Below are 19,390 nucleotides of genomic sequence, written 5' to 3' on the forward strand. Positions count from 1 at the left end.
CTAACTTTATCTACCTGCTTGGGTTTCTCCTCTACTCCACCTTACTGCCACTAGAGTTTCTTAAATACAAATGGGGTCATTTTTTTTTTTTAATGTCAAAAGTCTCATAGTTTCCTCTTGCTTCAGGAGGCACTGAAACACCTTTGTCTTCATTATATGAGTAAAATAATCATATACTCTGTGGTGCAAATCAGGATGCTTTAGACAGTGAAAAGAAACATTAACGGGATCCAGGACAACCCCATAGACCGGGACTGTCTGGGAGAGCCGGGATGGTCATGCGATATTTGGTGCCTTTACCGTGTGCCCCCAGCCTCGTCTGCTGAGACGCCACGCTGCCCGCCGTTCCCACGGCACAGGTGCATGCCTGCAGTGCCCCCTCCCTCCTCTTGGAAACCCCGTCTCTTCGCCTCACCCCTGCGGGTTCGTCAGTCGCTCTCCCGCCGACCGTGCACTTCCACGTCTCCGAACGTGCGCTCGCCGCCCTGTTAGAAACGCACTTGAACTCTGCCTCTGCCTGGGCTGAGCTGCAGCGGCCGGCCTCGCTTGTCTGCCTCCCCAGATGGTGGCACAGTACCGGGATCAAGTTTGTGTTCAGTAAATGTTTGTTGAATTAATAAAGAGATTCGATTTTTTGGTTTACCTTGGATAATCCACATGTGAATAATTCAAAACATTCCTTGTTTTAGTCTAGTTCTTACCTTGTTCTATAAAAAGTGTCACCTTAAATGACTACGATATATAATATCATGGAGTAAAAGTGAATTTTCTTTTCTTTCCTTCCTCGTATGGTGTTTGTCCCTGCCCCACCCTTGAGTAGTCTTTCTTGAGCTGATGTTCGGTGTCTCTTACCCACAGTCCCCATCTCACTGGCTGCCTCCCCTGGCCGTGAGATCCAGTTCTAACACAGGAGCAGAAGTGGTAGAAGTCCTTCCCTGGGACTGTCAGGAAGCTTCTGCTCTCCTGAGGAAAAGGAGCAGAGCTGGTTGGCTCAGTTTCATCATTACTCTTCCATCATCACTCTTCCTTCTTCAACGGGATGTAAGAGTGGTAGCTGGAGATGCAGCAGCCGTCTGGCGACCATGAGGGTGAAAACCCACATCCTAGGGACGGTGGGGTTGAAAGCTAGAGGAGCGTGGGTCCCCAGCAGCATCTTCAGTCCTTGAACCAGCCTTTGACTCGGACCTCCAGCACTTGTGCACACCAAGCAATCAGTGCCTGTTTCTCGAGAAACTGTTAGTTGGATTTTCTGCTTTTCTTGCAGCCAACCACATTCCTAACTGATACACTCATCAGCCTAACTCCAAACATGTGACTTAAAAACGTTTTAAAGCAGTTTTATTAATTTTTTATGGAGAGTAGTATCATCAGATTTAAATGAAGTAAATGCGCTCAGTATTGTTTTTCTATCTGATACAAGTACAAAGTTGCCTCTCCTGAATTCTTCATATCCTGTCATTTGAAGTAATAACTTTCCCCACGTGTTGATCAGCAGTGTCGAGGAGTAACACTAATAGAAAATACAGGATTTTGTTTTAACAAAGCAAGTTTGCAGATGAGGTGTTATTTTATTAGCACATATCTAAATATAGTGTGATCACTCCATTTTATTCTTTATTAAAAACTAATCCGATACTTTAAAGAAGAGATCTTAATCATTAAGACTAAAGCGCTCCGTTTCCTCCACTTACGTACAAAGTGAGGATGAGATGTTACTCCTCTGCTCTCCAGGCGGCAGGAAGTGTCCCTCTGATAGGAGTGGATGGATACCCTTGCTGCTTACCTATTTTTAAAAGTTCTGTGTCAAGTGGTATATTTACTATAACTGCATATTTTTGTAAAAAACATAAAGTAAATGTTTTCCAATTGAGATAATACTTATTTCTCTGCACATAGTGTTGAGAAATTTGTCAAGCCTTTTTCTGTGATGTTTGAGCCTAGAAGATCCTGTACTTTATATGCTGGCGTGTGCTTTAATTGCGTCTGATTAACTGCGTAGAGTTAAGAAGAATGTTTACTTATTGAGCATTTAGTCAGCTTTGATGTGTTTTTTCCTTAGTACCAAGGATGATTGCTTCAGTGTTAATATTCAGCCCCCCGTTGGAGAACTGCTTTTACCTGTGGCCATGTCGGAGAAAGACTTTAAGAAAGAGCAAGGTGAGAGGTTACTGCAGTGTACTAGAGATTGACATCCCAAATAATTTGTGCTCCTTCTTCTGACCAGTCTCTCAAGTGCATTCCCGTATGTACAGAGCCATGAGCAGGTGCCAGTGCACAGTCTGCCAACTTTTGCTAATGCTTTGGTTTTATAAAATAACCTTAAAGGTATGTGTTTGTCTGCATTCCTGGCATACTTGAAAATTGCTTAATATGTCTTTAAAATAATAAATTGATTATCAATTAACTTTTCAATTCTAGGAGTTGTGGCTTGTCAACCAAATGATGTGCTCGTGTGTTTTGTATTAGAGGAAACGTCTGGAATTTGCGACTTACCAAAGTCCTACCCCTGTGAATGTTATGTTTCTGTATTTTCTTTCACTATCGAACCGTTTTTCATGTCCAAGATGTTTTTCCCTGCATACCTTAGAGTGCCTTACCCTTCAAAATAAAGTCCTAATCGTAGCAGCAAAATAGCTCCCTTTTCTTTTGACCTAATTCTATATTAAAGAAATGCTGTGTTGTCAGACTGTATCAGAGCTGAAACATTTTAAAATATGCACCTAAAAAGAAAATACTTTCAGCAGAATGAAAGTTTTAATATCTTGTACTTGCCCCAGAGTCAAGCATACTTTCTAATAAAAATAATTTTTTTTCTTACACGAATAAGGGGAGATAACTGTCTGATTTTATGTGTTTAATTGAGGATATTTATAAAACTAGGGCATATTTAAATGGTATAGTCAGCAATTTTTTAAAGTTTATGTGACTCTAGGCCATTTTTTTCTCTGGAGGGGGTTATCAAGCAAAGATCCGTTCATCTCGAGGTCATTAAGTCATATCTGTCCAGCTTCCAGAAAGTACTAGGCACACACAAATATCTACACCTAAGGAGCAGGGCATGCCTCCTGGCATTCCGTCATTGTAGTGCCAAAGATTTTTTTCTTTTTACTGTAAGCCTTTGCAATCCACAATGTCAAAAAAGACCTGTTGTGGACGAATCTCACAAGGAAAATCTCATTCAGACTGTGAGTTAATAGGAATCCTTTATTCTTCTGCCTTATTTGTAAGTGATAAAACGAATGACTAAATCCGTCTTTGCGTTTGCTTTCCTTGGACGTTGACGATTGCTGTAGAAGAAAATCATCTTTGTGAGTTTATTTTTCCATTGACGAATTGATTCTTACATTTACTATTCTTACCCTTGCTGGCTAAAGCCTGCCTCTCTGCTTTCCACCTGCTCAGCAAACCCAGGTGAGTGGCACACAGTGACGGAGTAGGGCTTTGTCACATTTGTCGTTAAGGGGATTTTCCTTTTTTGAGAAGTGCAACTAAGGTATATCTAAAGGAGCGGATTATCGTATACCCTTTCTCTCCCTCAGGTTCGCTTTAGAGTACTTGATATTTCGATCAAGTTTTTTGCGCCCTGCTGTAACTGAGGGCTTTTTCCCTGACTAGCCATACAGAACCGCGAGCGCGTGAGAGAGGTGCGCTTGCAGAACAGCTGTGGTCCTCTGTGGACTTGTTGCCAAAATTCCTTTTTCTTCTGCCATTTTACTTCTATGGTTGTTGATTATTTGTCTGAATAAATCTGGCAGCTGTTTGCTATGTTTAATAGAGCAGAAAGGCTACTCTGAATAAAGCTATTTGAAAATTTGTTTATATGAAGTATTTGTAAATCCTTGCAAGTCTCTTGGCATTTCTGTATCATTCTTTCTGTCTTCCTGAATTCATTCTTTGATAGGGGCCTTGATGCTGGCAAATTTACCTCAAGTTCAAAGAGTCTTTTCAATAGCATCTTTTTAGTTATAGATTTCAGCTGTTTGTAATAGAGGTCTCAATTCTCGACTTTCCACGTGTATCTGTCACACTGCTCTAGGAAGAGCTTAGCTTATTTCACAAAAGATACCTAGAGCTGACTCACTAACTGAAAATCCTAAATCAGAATGAAAATCAGCTTCCTCAGATTTTATCAGTGCAAACTCCTGGAAGGTAAAATGCCAGTAAATTTAAGATGTGTCTGTGTGTGTCGTGACATGCTAAGCTTTAACCTATTTTTCTACTTTAAATAAAATGAATTTACATACTTAAAATCTCATTTTACAGGGCATATATTTTAAGACTCAAGAAATGCATTAAATGTATTAATTAGGATTTTACTGAAAAAAATTATAAATAAAAACCAGGAGTATGGTTCTGTTTTTATACTAGAGATGTGCATAATTTAAGAATGTGTACCATAATAAATAAGAATGCTTCTAACAGATTGTAAGTAGGAGGTTGCTGTTTTTTAAAACGACAGTTTTATTTCTAATATATAGCCTGATCTATTGCTTTTTCTCACTTGCATGTAGAGTTCCATGGCTAAAGATGCATGTTGATAAGGTTGGTAGCAAAGTGCTAAACGAAAGACTGGCTATCCTGTACATGGATGTTATCTGAAGGATTCATGTTACGAACCTTAACCAGCAGCCTGATTTTTTTGTTGCTACGGGTTTGGAGCCTTGCAAAGTTAATGATCTAGCTGTGGGATGATTTCAGTACTATAAATAACGTGAGATCTCTCTTTTACTTAAAAAAATTTAATTTGGTTTCTTCAGGCAGTTTTAATTATAAGAGACCTAAGCCAATTGCTTATTCCAAACTGTCTCCTCTTAGTCATTTTCTTCTTATGAATTAAATTGGAAATCTAAAACTTGGAAAAAGTTTTTTTAATTTTATTTTCTTATGTTATTTGGTTTACATTTTAGCAGTTAATTACAGCTGATTAACCTAAGTACAGTACTGTCCACTGCCTCACCAAAAGTTAGATAAATTCTAATGAAGCAGCAAATTCTATAGTCTGACAGTTTCTAAATATTTTCCCAGTAACCTTTCCTTCGTTATGTATGAGCAAGCTAGACAGTGTTTAAAGTCTGTTTTTATAGGAGAAACTTTTAATGATCCCTTGGCTTATTTTTCTTTCTCGTTAATTTGAGAATACCTGATATATTTTCATTTGGAAAAATCTCTGGTTTAAGAAACCTAGGATGTTTACTTAATTTTATTATGATTTATGCATCCACCTTATGGGTTCCTGGCTAGCAAGACGCTAATTCTTTAAATGGTCAGACGTTTACTATTTTCTGGCCCTTAACTACCACAAGCAATCATATTTGATGCCCCTTAATTAGAGCACCTTTTTTTCTTCCCAGGTTCTTTTCCACCTCAGCAATCGAGACAATACATTTGCTTACCAGGCTGCTCTCCTAAGTGTTCTTTTGCATGTAAATTAATCTTGATTCAGTTTACACTGTCATGCTGAGTGGTACAAATTGCCTATAACAATAAAACAGCATGAGTTAAAAATAAAGGGGGGTGGGCAGGCAGATTGAATGTGTGCCTTACTTGATAGGATGTTACTTTGCTTTATGCCAATACATTAGCTGACGATAATGAATCTTCTGTTCTGAAAAGCATGGTTTAGTTGATTTTTTTAATTTTACTTCAATGGAGCAGTACCTTGTCTTTTATAGACCAAGTTAGACAAACCATTAATGACAAGAGTGTTAAGGTTAAATATGAAGCAATGCATTCACTTCTCTGAGTGCTATCCATCTTTCCATTTACAGGAGCTTGACAAAAGTACTGGCTTCGTACAACATTTCCTTTAATTACATGCTGCGGGAAACAGGCTTTTAACATAAACATAGTTGCATTCATTTATTCAGCAGTTGCTCTTCAATAGAGCTTAATGGAGAAGGTTTAAATCCTAAATGAGTACACACATCTCTCAGCAGTGTTATGTCAGCAGCCACCGTGCTTTACTTAAAAGCAGTGTTTGACTGCTTGTGTCGTTTTTAAAGCTTCTGCCTAATATTGAAGTTGAACAGTCTAAGACAGAACAGTAGCATCCCCGAGTTTGAGGGTGGTTAGTAAAAAGCGCTCTTTGTTAAAAGCTAGATAAGCCTTTTTACAGGGTTGGGCTTTAGTGTCTGCATGTTGCTAATCATAGGGGTTTTTTAAAATTTTGGTTGCATTTGCAGTAAATAACTAAATTAAATGTATACTTCTGAAGGTGCAGGGCCTTTTGAAAACATAAAATCAAATTTTATACCATTTTAATACATTTTGTAAACTATTGTGCACATATCAAATGTCTCAGAAAATTGTCGTTTTTAGTACATACTGTTAGGTGTCAGTGACTTGTATCACAGATCCAGAGAGATGGCATAAAGGATAATTATTTTGGGTTCTTTTTAACCCAGGTACTAAATTTCAATATTTGTTCCAAGTGTTTGGTATATTACTGAATTTGTTCTCTGAACATTTTTATGTGAGATTCTGATATTAATACATGTCATGTATTAACTCTATGATTTTTCTTCATGATTTTGCTTCACTTAATTTCTTTCTTAAATATTATTTGAAGTGTCTCTGGAATTTAAGCTTTTCCATTCACGTTTTTTCCCTTCATTTTCAAATCTTTTGCTTCAGAAATTTCAGTTTATGTTTTTTGTCAGTAGCTGTAGCTCCGTTCACGAGACAGCTGTTGTCACTCAGTGTAGTTTAGATGCCTGCACGTTTCTTAGGGCCGTGCAACTGTTGAGTGACTCTCAGTCATTGCTAGGATGACTTTGATCCGTCATACTGAGGCCATTCCTCAGGTAATGCTGCTGGTTGTTCCCGAATCACTTTGATTTTTTCTCAGGCAGCACTTGGCAAGAGAAATCTTTGAATGAAAAGGCGAGGAAAAACAAAATTCTTATAAAGTAAAATCTTAATAGTTTATATAGCCCGGATTAATTGAAGATATTTTAAAGGGACCGAAACTGAAATTTTGTCTTTGTGATTTTACGTTTTTGTCCTATAGTGTTTAAAATCAGATTTATGGAGTGACGTTTGACTGCATTTTTACACATTTTCCTACACAATGAGGATTTTAAAACATTTTTGAAACGGTTGCAGTTCATTTTATGATAATTATCTTGTAAATTACATTCTTGAAGTGGTATTTCTTTTCTTGAAAACAGTTTTTAAATTTTGGCTGTGAGCTTAAAATTGCTTTAATGTGATTTTCATAAAGAATTAGTAAAAAGGAGCCTTCTTTGGTTTGCTCTGACAGGAATGCTGACAGGAATGAATGAAACTTCTGCCACCATCATCGCTGCACCACAGAACTTCCCCCCCTCCGTGATCCTTCAGAAGGTTATAAATGTAGCCAACGCAGGGGTGGTCCCTTCTGGCCAAGATAATATACACAGGTAGGTTTGCGAGCACACGAGGTGGCGATAGCTTGTACACATGTATAGTATACGTATATAAATATAGTTTGCGAATTATAGTTTTCCTTGAAAATAATAACCCCTAAGCGTATGTATGCCCCTCCCCTTTTTTCTGATGGTCCATTTGATTGGTTTGGGTTAAGGCCCTCTTCCCTATTTCATACAATCTTTAGCACGCTGGTATGGACTTTCCCGAAAGATACAGATAGTATACTCACATTTTATAATAGCTTGGTGATTTGTAAAGGTATCTTTTGTGACATACGGTTGAGAATTATCTTATTTCACTGGATTCAGTGGATTTCCGGGAAGAACCGTTTTATAAAGCAGTGGAGTTGGGCTTTTTTACTTGAAAGGGGGGAAGTGGGGCTACCTAAGGCAGCTTCCAGTAATAAGCAGCTGCTAGACAACCAACCTGGGGCCAGACGCAGCTTCTGTTTCTCAGACCAAGAGTATCTTCACCACCAAGCATCTGAAGTGTGAGATCCGAGTCATTTGTCCTTAAAGGTAGCAGAAAATGTGATTGATATGTTTGCCCTCTTTGTAGTCTTAGCAATGCCAGTGGCTTGAAACGAAAGTAAAGATAAAAATAATTACCCCTTCAACAAACATGCTGTTGTTACTTAGTCCTCTGTGAGCTTAAGGGAATTGACTGCAAACCATCTTTAATTTCTCTGCCATTCCACTGCCAGTGGCCTACTTCTGTCATTATATAGAGAGAGAAAATAAATTTAAAATAAAAGGGAATGCCTTCAGACCTTAGAAAAAAATTTTTGAATTGACAGAGGCGGAGAGAGGCCTCCTATAAAGAGTGCTGTGGGCGATCTGGGTTTTAGACTCAGCTCTGCCATCGTTAGGCTTGGTCATCTTGGGCAAGTTATGCATTCTTATGGGCTTTAAGTTCCTCATCTGTTTGGAAACGGGTGGCAGGAAAAGAAGGGCGACTGAAATGAAAACATGTGTTATCTATGGAAGAACGTTGGCCTTGACGTCAGAAGAGCTGCGTTCGAGTCTTGATCTGCCATTATCTGTAGTTGCCTGACTTCATGTACTAGTCGTGACATAATGAAAACTGCACGTACCAGTCAAAAAACAAATTTATCTAGTGCTTTTTTTTTTTTTTTTTTGAGGAAGGTCCTCAAGTAAGTTGCTCAAGAGGTCTGATGCTTCCATTTCTTGACTGATGACAAGCCCTGTCCATCTCACACAGGGTAGTCATAAAATAAGAAGGCGAATATAAAGTCATCATACTGGTACCACCAGGCAAATGCAACTTGTCTACAGTTAATGTTCACTAGGGGAAATGAACAGAAACCTTTGCAGTGAAAATATTTTGGTTCTGAGTTTTCTGTTTTAATTGTTTTCTGCTTTAAATACTTTTCACTTTGCTGGGTTATTTTCTCTAACAGAAGTTTTTGTGTTTTATTTATGGGTCCTTTGAATCATTGAAGTTACTGAACACCAAAATATCATACATCAACTGTCATTTTTGTCTTATGCAGTATGAAATTTTACCTGACAGGTCTAGTGGCCAGCAATACTTTATTGTTTTAATATGTTCTCTTGTAATGTACAAAAAGACAGAAGTTAACCATTGTTTATGTTAGAACTTTAATTTAGTGTTTCTTTGGTTTTGTATGAGGGTTTTTAACTTTCCTGAAAGCAATGGGAGGTTTCCAGATTTTTGTTTCTTAGAAGCAAAAAGCCACCATTGGCTTCTCAAAGTCAAATAATATGACAGCTATCTTCGTATTGGGAAATAAACTAAGAAAGCCACTTAGTACAGTTGTGTAATTCTTATTAAAGCATAGTTTGCCTGTAGCTTGTCTCGGTGGTTTGGCCTGTTCAGATGATTACATTATAGTCAATTCTCAGTTATCCATGCTAATGCAGGGGAGACATACACCTGAAAACATTTATCTTTGGCGTTGGAATTCAGAGATGGCACTGAAACGTACTGTTCATGGTCCCCATACACATCCGCAGTGTCCTGACGCTTGTCTAGTCCAGCCCCATCAGCGGGGGCGTGGTGTTTGGCTCTGTAACTGGGGGAGGGCCCAGTTACCACAGAGTCAAGAGAGAATAAAGTGCCTCTGAGTGATTAAGAAGAGCTGTGCCATCCTAACTTGCCTCTCAAGTCTCCTCGTACTTACTGAAATGTTTTTCGTCTGCTTTTATAAAGTATGGCTGTGATAATGTTCTCAATTTTGGAAAGCTTGCAGATAATAAATGGAATTATTTGTATTCTTCATACAGAAATTGATAGAAATTATCCTGCATGTGTAACGTTTTTTGCCATTCTTTTATTCTCAGTAACAATTAAAACAAAACAAACAATTGTTAATAAAATCTGTACCAATGCCTTTTTAAATTTCATTTAAAGTGAAATCGCAATTACTGGTTACATCATAATAACAGAAATTAATAGTGCATTGCTTTATTGAATTATATTAATGTTTTAACTGTAGCGCTCAGTATTCTATTACCCTGTGGGATTAGTGAGTTTATATATCGAAGCTTATATATTATTTACTTGTTAATAAAGAAATTGAAATCCCTATGAGATTTTTGAATGACTCCTTTATTCTTCTGTGATGGTTACTTTTTTATATGAAGAGTAGGACCAAAGCCATTCTTTTATTTATTAACGGCATTTGGTTTAAGATCACTTTTAAAAACAACTATGACAAGCATTTTGACTGTTAGCTTGTTAAGATAGTAAAATTAAAATCTAAAATTTAAGATATTAAAATGAAAAATTGTCTGGTTTCGGAATATTCCTACTACTCTTCAAAATTTGAATAATTTTTACATTAAATACCAAGTAAAAAAATATTTGACACAAGAATTAGCTAACACAAAGTGAATCTTTATTAATATGCAGAAATATGTAATAGTAGACAGTAGAAATTTTAATTGAATACATAATAGAAAATGGTTCCTAAATGGCAACAGAAAATGGCCTCCATTAAGAAAAAGTCAATTAAAGGAGCACAAGTTTTATAGAATTCACTTCAAAAACCAGGAGCATTTCCTCTGTAGTTAACCACTGTTCATAAAAGATCAATGAAGAAAGCACATCTACTGTTAGATTCTATGACATGTAGTTTTGATTTTTGAAATGAGTGGTAGTAATCAGAAAGCCCACCAGTATTCTGTGGAAAGAGCTGACTTCGTCTTCCTTTCTGTGGGGCTTCCTTGCTGATTGAGAAGGCAGCTCTTTGAGGACAAAACCACCATTGAGATCCACAGAGTTGTGGTGATTGTACTAGTCTGCTGTTTTCCAAATTACAGTTACCACTTGGTGAAGGGTAATACAGAAATAGAATCAAAAAGATTATCAAAAAGCATCTATTAGGGGCCGGCCCCATGGCCGAGTGGTTAAGTTCACATGCTCCACTGCGGCAGCCCAGGGTTTCACCGGTTCGGATCCTGGGCGCAGATGTGGCACTGCTCTTCAGGCCACGTTGAGGTGGCATCCCATGCCACAACTAGAAGGACCTGCAGCTAAGATGTACAACTATGTACCAGGGGAGATTTGGAGAAATAAAACAGGGGGAAAAAAAAGCATCTATGGAATACGCAGCTGAGTATCTTCATGTCCTGTGTTAGATATTCATGTTAAAATAGATATACTGTGCATTGTAAAAGTCTTAAAGCGTATTATTTAAGACAGTGCTAATAAACTACTGCGTAAATAAAGTGTGTACCCAGGGCGGAATGAAGCACAGTAAACCAGTGTATGAATGGACTGCGCAGGGGAAAGGGCGGGATTTCGTGTGTTTTGTGGGGAGGAGATTCGAGAGACTAGCAGTGGGAATTCTAGATTCATCCAGGGCAGGAAAAATTTCTTGTGCTCCTCTGAGAAAGGAATTGAGTAGGGTTTATGCGGGAGCTGCATGTTCAGCAACATGGAAACTGAAGTGCCCTGGCATCGCTTGTCCTCTGGTAAAGGTGGTGAGGGCCAGTGCCCAAAGAACAGAAAGCTGAGTCTGTGGCTCCGACATCCCTGAGGTTTTTCTATACAGAAGAATCAGGTGGGAATTTATGTAAAACTCAGATTCCTGGGACCCACATCCCAAAACTCAGATTCAGTACCTCTGGGACAGGGCCGAGGAACCTGCATTTTAGCCAGTACCCCGAATGGTTACAAGGCAGATGTTCCACAGTCCACAGTCTGAGGCTGCCCTGAAGTATCAAGAATTAGTGGTAGCCACATCGCACGTCTTAGAATATATTTTCCCTGCGTTTATATATTTCATTTTCACAGATTGGTTAGTCATCAGGGGATACCGATAGACAAGATGTTTGGTTTAGTTTGCTCTTCTGTCTATGCCAGTTGCTCCAGCAGGAGAGTATGTTGTCAATTATGGGAGTGTCTTACAGGACTGTCCATGAAGCAGTCTCAGACCATCAGTAAAAGTTCGTCTTTCTGCAGTCTCAACCATTTCAAATTTTAACCCAGTTTCGGGAATTCTGACATTTATATACAGTAGTGTTGTTAAAAAGAGTTGTCACGCTGCCTACTCATTTTGTCCTTTCATGAACAACAAATTGACCCTGTAGGGGAAAATGTGATATTTGAGTGAAAACAGAAAGCCTTGCCTCTGCCATGATTCTGTTTTGGTTCTTAGCTTATTCAGTAAGCCCGTAGAACAGCTCTGATTATTAACTTGTATTCAGTACTTATATTTCTTTTTCCCCCAGTATATCTTAAATTGTGGTTTGGATTTTGTTTACCCTGTCACTTTTTTAATTTTCAGGTTTCAAACATATACACCTTGTGAATAATTACAATCTTAGTAGAATAAATGTTTCACAGTTGTCACTTAGGTCCTTAACTGTTAGGAAAGTCTGGTGCTGTGAATGGAACGGTGTATCCCTGGCAATCTGGCAGTCAACTTTTTAATTTTATCAGCACATTTAAAGACAGTTTATTTGTTTTAGGTTTAAATAAAAATCTTTTTACTTAATTAAAATACATGTAAAGAACAACTTGTTTCATTTCTAGGCTTTTAAACTCATCCAGTGAATCATTGTTATCATATACATGTATAATAGTTATTAATAGGGGAAACACTGGCCTATGCTAAAATATCTCTGTTGTGGGACTCCTTCATTCAGTATTTTCTGAAGGCCTTTGTGGCAGATTTTGTCAGTGCTGGAGTGACACACATGAATGGCACAGTCACTTCTTGTGGGATCTGTAATATTTCCCTTTCCTCTGTTCTTAGGTTGAGTTTTTGTTTTTGTTTGTTAGTTGCTTGCTTTCTTCTACCCTGGAAACTGGGATATTTAAATACCGAGTAATTTTGAAGGACTATAATGGAAAACAGTAACATTTGATGTCTGGGTACCCTAATATTATAATTCCTGATACTGTAATCACCCTACTTCATCTGTCATGAAACAAAATTTTGTATAAACAATTGTTAATATAAAGATAGCAGGCTTCAGTCTTTTCTACAATATGACAAATTTTGAATGTCAAACGGGACCAGAGGTGTGTGGCACCTGTTTAGTACGCAGGGTTCTTTCTCAGGCTGGTGGCTGTCCACTAGAGGACAGCACTGCTTTTTGATCGGACTGCTGCTACGGGCTCTGTGAGCAGCATTTCATTGAAAAACAAACGTGGACGTCAGTTAATTTGTACACAGACAGCGTATTTGGATATTTCAGAAATAACCAAACTGCACAGCTGATTTTTGCTTTAAAACATTCTTAAGTTTTATTTAATTCCACCATTTGTGGGGTCATATGCTACGATGCAGCAGGTTTACTAATAGGAATATATAACTGATTTAATGTAAAAATGAGAGAAACATATTCCTGATGATTATCCTTCTGGGGTGACAATTTTGTAAGGAATCAAAGAGAATGGGGTGAGAATTTGTCTGTCTTACTATTTGGTTTTCTCTTCTTAAAGCCCCGGCCTGTCTCACCCCCACCAAACAGACATACCAGAAATGCTCGGGCACAACTGGAATGTCTCGTGTCTTCTTTGAGAAAGTGCGCTCAGATTTTTTAGATTTCCTGTATAAAGAAAGAGAATGTATCGTTAACCCCGTAGTGTGGGGAATCACTTTTTATACCATCTCTAAAGATTAGAATAGAAAACAGAGAGTCCTAAATAATGATGGTATCTTATTTTTTGTTTTAACTCTTCTCATCAGAATGTTGAAGGAAAATAGTGTAGTATTGCTGGCTGATTTAAAAAATAATAATAGGGAAAAATGCACTACTTTGGATAAATTCTCTAAACTTAATCACATGTAAATTTTTTCTCAATATTCATTTAATAGTGTAATGGGCTTAACCTAAAAATACAATTTTAGCATCAACAAAATAGGATTTTTTACAACTTGCAAATTCTCAGCTTGTTAAAAGTGTTCTACTATATTAACTCAATGTAATAAGGATTTATCATTTTAAATCCTTTGGAAAATAATGCTCCAAATCATCCAGCTTTGGTATTTGATGTTCAGAGGCTTATTCAAACCAGTATTTCTTACATAAAATCATTGTGCGACTTCATTACACATTTGTCAACTTTGGACTAATTATTTTTATACCGCCAGGGCAGGGCACTGCATCTTGTGAGCGTCTTTCTTACTAATAGGATTCTGTCTGCTTCAGCAGGCAGTAATTGAAGGCTTCATGTACAGAGTAGGAAAAAAAAAGTTTTAACCTGAGTGGGCCATTGTCACAGCCTCTGGTAACCGGTAGAACAGAAAACACGAGAAAATTGAACTCAGAATAGAAAAATCAGAAACCAGGAAGACTATCCAAGAGAAGAAAAAGCATGTCTTAGAGCTGTTGCATTAAGTGTAGCAAATATGATTCTGCGTAAAAAATTTTATCCTTGTGAATACCCTGGAGATGGATGCAGCCCTCAGATAAATACTTTTAATTCATATTGTCCTATTAACATTTCAGTTGTTAAAGCAATTGAGTTGTAGGATTTCTTTTCTAACAAAGAGCATTTATGGTCCATAGCCAATTTCTCAAAAATCTGAAAAAAGTATGGTTTAAGTGCATAAGGGAGTAAGTCTATGTATTATAGGTAATATATTTGTTCAAATTTCTTGTCGTTATTTGACCTTTTTTCATAATTCTGTCAATAGTTAAGACAAATTAACCTTTTAAGAAGAGTGGTACATACTTTCACTCAGGTTTGGCAACTAGCTTATTTTGGCTTTTTCTTTCATCTTAAGACTCCTTATAGGCTTCAAAGGTAAATGTCAGTTGCTAGAGATAATAGACAAAAAGACATTTAATAAGGTGAAATACAGATATATCCAAACAGTTTTACCTTCTCAGTTGGTGATTACAAACAGCAAGTGCTTGGTGGTAGAATGAAAATGAAAAATTATGAAAAATACCTAGATGGTATCCTTTTAATACCATGGAGCCCGTCGTACATAGGCAATGCATCTTTAACTGTCATCGCTTATTTGTCCTCATTTGTGGTGTTGCTGGTGTTCGAGGTTGGTTGGTCTCCCAGTAGTCCCCTCCCTGTGTTACAGCTCCATTCAAGAAGGTTTTGCATTTTTCATTGCTGGTGTTTCTTTTGAGGGAGTAGCGGATGTTTAAAATATTTTACATCTTTAAAGGCAGAAATTAAAAATATGTTATGACAAAGCATCATGCAAGATGCTTTGAATTACAGAATACTACAAATTTATCTGTTGACTGATAAAAAAAACAAGTATTATGAGTGTGTGTTTGCTTATGTTAAGAGGATGCATGTGCTCTAGAATCAGAATGCTTGTGTTCACATTCCTGCTCAACCGTTCAGTAGCTGTGTGTCCCTGAGCACATCCCTCAGCTTCCCTGGGCCTCCGTTTCCTCGTCTGTAAAATGATCTGCCTCATAGCATCAGATGAAGTAAAAGGCAAATGAAGTACTGCGTACCCGCTACACCGCGGGCTTAATAAATAGTAGCTGCTGTTATCATGATGATGATCAGAAACTTCACGTGCCTTCTGAAAGAATTTTGTCACAGTGTGAGTTTAGTTTGAGGCCAAAGTACAGAGGTTCTGATGTCGGCCATTGTATTTTGTATGTAAGCATTTGACCCAAGCTGTCTTTCTAATCCGTGTTTCTTCCATCCAAAAGCTAGCTATTTGTTGTTTATTCTATTTGTTGTTTATTAACTAGTGCTCTTTTCATAACTGTCTTTTAAATGTATATGAAAGCATAGCCTGTTTGGGAGTTAAATGATTAATAAGTTTTGGGGGATGGCTTTTGCTTTCCATGGACCAAAACAAACCAATTGTAATCATGCTGTGTTCCAATTAAATACATCCTTTTTGAACTGTGAAATGAGAATGTCAGAACATCTGATCTTCTGGTCTTCTGCATTAAAACATTGCTTCCACCGTTTCTGCCCGTAGAACACAGAGACCTCGTTAAAAGGCAGTAGCTTTCACACCAGCTCGCAGATTTTACTGCAAGGACGATTGGCTTAGCATGTTTCCACTGCAGTGTAAGCTAATGGCTCTCTTCTTTCATGGTCCTGTTCTTTACAGTACTGAGAATTCTGCAGTAATAGGATTTCAAAAACATGTCCAAGACACTCATTTTAATCTCTGTAAACATATTGACATTCGTGTCTGCTGAGTTTGTATTATTGTAACATCAACTCTAAGTTTTTAATGGAAAGGAGATAAAATGTGCCTTGGGGCTGTGCATCCCTGAAATTCAAACGGCAGCGCTTTTGTGTTCCAATCCAGATATAGTCTCCTTCTCTGTGGTCCCAAGGCACAAACGTTAAGTAAATCAAGGGACTAGTAAAACTATTGTTCACATCATTTCACCCAGTCAGAAATGGGCTTCACTGTCGAGATATTTGCTGAGTGAAGATTTGGTGATGACCAAATCTGTGGGGAAAGTTGCATAAATGAGTGGGACAGTAGAGCCCCTGGTATCATTTGGTGACGTGGTTTAACAGGATTCTCCTGTGACGCAAAAGAACCTCAAAAATTCAGACAAAAGAAATGCATAAACCCGTAAGGGGCGATGGAAACGAGGGCTCCTTGGGGCTGGTCATCTCTGGGTCCTCTCAGAGATGCACTTGAGGACCTCGTTCCTAGGTTCCTGTGTGGACATCTGACGAGCAGATGGATGTGTATGTTAAGAGCTTTATGAAACCTCCTTGAAGCCTTGGTGTGATTTCTGTTCATAAACTAGTTACTTACATTGCTTCTCTCAGTAGAAAAACTGCTCTGTCGATTCCTCACCAGTCCTGAGCCTGTTTGGAGAGAGGAGCTTTCACGTTTGTAGACAGCACACAAATGCCCTGGAAGGTTCTAACATATTTCACCAACACCCCATTAGCCAACATTTTCACACACAACTTAAAAGTGTCGATAATATTTTTAATTTAGTAAAATTAGCCTATTTGTTTTGCTTTTGATGCATTACTCTAATTATTATTGGAAAACAGATTTTCATGATTCTGTTTAGGCCAAAAATGGCTTGTTAGGTTTAAAAAAAAAAAAAAGGAATCTAGTGTGTTACGAGATCTTGATGTCATTTAAAAAAAAAATCAAAAAAGAAATTACTTTTCATTTAAAGAGAATCTGCTTCCTGCTTAAGTGGCTAATATTTTAATTAAGTTGGGAGTGAAGTTTTTCTGAGTGTCTCCTGATAAACTCCCTCTTTTATGTTGATGGTAATTAAACAGGTCCCTGAGGACGCCGTGGGTTCTGTGCAAGGCCCATGCTAATTGTCAGACAGGAGACACTGACCAGTTGGTTTGCTCTTGAACAGTCCGCGGCGTGCTGTCAGCGCGGCAGTTTTATTTTTATGTATTGTGAGCCGTTGTCAGGGCTAACTGGGTGCCATTGTGGCTGAAGATGTCGCGCAAATTGAGGCAGATGGCTCAGATTCAGACACGTGTCGTACAGAAAGGGGAAAGGGGATTGGCCCTGCAAAGTGGGGTCACAGCAGGTCACAGACCTGCTCTACACTTGTTAGTGTTTTCAAAAGCTCATGTGCAGCAACTTTGTCTTTCTCCAGTCATCCCTGTAATGAAACCGCCCCCCCGCCCAAATGTGTGGAACATGCCCCATGTGGAAAGTGGAGGCCTAGGACGGTCCCGTCCCCTTCTTTCGCGTCTCAGGGGCTCCACGGTGCATGCAGAATGAATTAGCCGGAGTGGCAGAAGCGCATTGTGCCTCCAACGGCTTCTCAGTCAATTGCAGTGCTTAAAAGGCTAGTTTTGCTTTTAATTCCATGTAATTAGTAGGTTCTTCATGTCTTGGAATTTAATAATGGAGCCTTAGACTTCAAGTTTTCTCTATTATATTCTAAAGCAAAAAGAAAGAGCTCATGTTCTGAACATTGAAAAAATACAAAAAGAGGGAATGTGGTGTTGCACTTGGCTGTCACGTGGTTTTGTTACATGTCATCATCATTAGAGATTGAATTTGAATATTTTAACATGCATGAATTCATTGAAACTTAGGAGTTTTATAATGTACATAAAATTGTCTAACTTTTTGCATAATCATTTTCAGATATGAGGATTTAAAATTTCAAGCTCTTTGAGAAAGGTACCTTTTCTTAACATGTTTTAAAAATAAAAATATAGTAGTTATCTTAAATGGCCCTATGCATGGTGAAATGTTAAATATCAAATGAATGAATGATTTCCAAATATATAGTCATGGAGAATTATTCACATGCATCTACTGTTCAGACTAAGTAAAATAGACTTCCTTTTCCTGTTCTGTTCTAAAGAGGCACTGAAACAACCTACTTGTGGTAAGCAGGGTGCCGGGCAATTTATTCACTTTTCAGAAGAATGCTTGGCTTTGGGTTTTTGGCAGTAGGGAACCTGTAATAAATTATTGAGAAAAAAAGAGTTATTTTAAATGTATTTGAATTGATGCCATCTCCTTTTTTCCTCCTCATGATAAAAGGTCCCTCTCTCTTTTTTTTTTTTCTTCCAGGTTTGCAGCTAAAACTGTGCACAGTGGGTCATTGATGCTGGTCACAGTGGAACTGAAGGAGGGCTCTACAGCACAGCTTATCATAAACACGGAGAAAACTGTGATTGGTTCTGTTCTGCTGCGGGAGCTGAAGCCTGTCCTGTCCCAGGGGTAACCTGCTTGCATCTGGACTTCGGGATCTGGCACACAGCAAAAGTGCCTGGCGTCCTCTGCCGCTGCCTTTCATTTATAATAATAGCCCTTCCATCTGGCAGTGGGGAAGAACACGCTCTTGACATTCTTGTCTCCAGCTTTAGAATGCTAGTGTGTATCTATCATGTATGCACTCCTTTCCCCCTTTTCACTTTGCTAACCAAAGAACATATATTTTACTGTCAGTTATCTCAAATCTTGACTCCATGTGGCATTTTCTCTGTCCTGCTACCCCTTCCAGCCTTGTTGTCTTCCTTCCCTTTTTTAACAATGATGGACACAAATTGGACATTTAAAGTTCACTGGAAATCATCTTCCCTCCCACAGTAAGCAAAAATTCGCCTAGAAATAGTCTAAATGGCCTCTCTGCTCGGTATGAGAAATGGGATAGTGGGCTTTTTAGAATTAAATGCAAAAACAAGATCTCTGCACAATTTTGTTCTTTGAATTTCCTGGTATTATAATTGGTTATTGACAACTCATCATGAAATCATCTCTGAAGAATAAGATCAATAAACTAGCATATGAATAGCCTTTGTCTTTGCATTTTTAATGAGGAACTGTTTATGATCCTGAAGTTCCTATTCTGAGGTTTCCTTAAAGTAAGTATTTTGAGTGGTATATTCTGCAAAGAAGCAGTGGGGTTTAGTTAGTGAAAGAAAAACTGTTTTCAAACCAGGTAGATTTTCTAAGTGTGGTATAGAGTAGTTAACTCTAAGAAAAAGATTGGTATATTTAATAACAACAACAAAAATTTTCATGTTGCAAAATAAAACATCTGTTTGTGCAAACATCTGTAGTAGAGATCTGATTACAAGA

At 38.0% G+C, this 19,390-nt stretch overlaps 1 protein-coding gene across 2 annotated transcripts in view; it reads left to right on the plus strand.

Moving 5' to 3' along the window:
* The window catches only part of AP3B1 (adaptor related protein complex 3 subunit beta 1), a 227,628-nt gene extending 208,526 nt beyond the window's left edge, over positions 1-19,102 (plus strand). For both annotated transcript variants that reach the window (XM_046666492.1, XM_046666493.1), the window contains exons 25-27: positions 2,060-2,157; positions 7,262-7,400; positions 18,380-19,102. In XM_046666492.1, the coding sequence (XP_046522448.1) occupies positions 2,060-2,157; positions 7,262-7,400; positions 18,380-18,533 (391 nt within the window). In that variant the 3' untranslated portion in view covers positions 18,534-19,102. The remainder of the gene's footprint in view (positions 1-2,059; positions 2,158-7,261; positions 7,401-18,379) is intronic.
* Positions 19,103-19,390: the final 288 nt, after the last annotated feature.

This window comes from Equus quagga, chromosome 7 (genome assembly GCF_021613505.1).
Source record: "Equus quagga isolate Etosha38 chromosome 7, UCLA_HA_Equagga_1.0, whole genome shotgun sequence".
Classification (NCBI taxonomy): domain Eukaryota; kingdom Metazoa; phylum Chordata; class Mammalia; order Perissodactyla; family Equidae; genus Equus; species Equus quagga.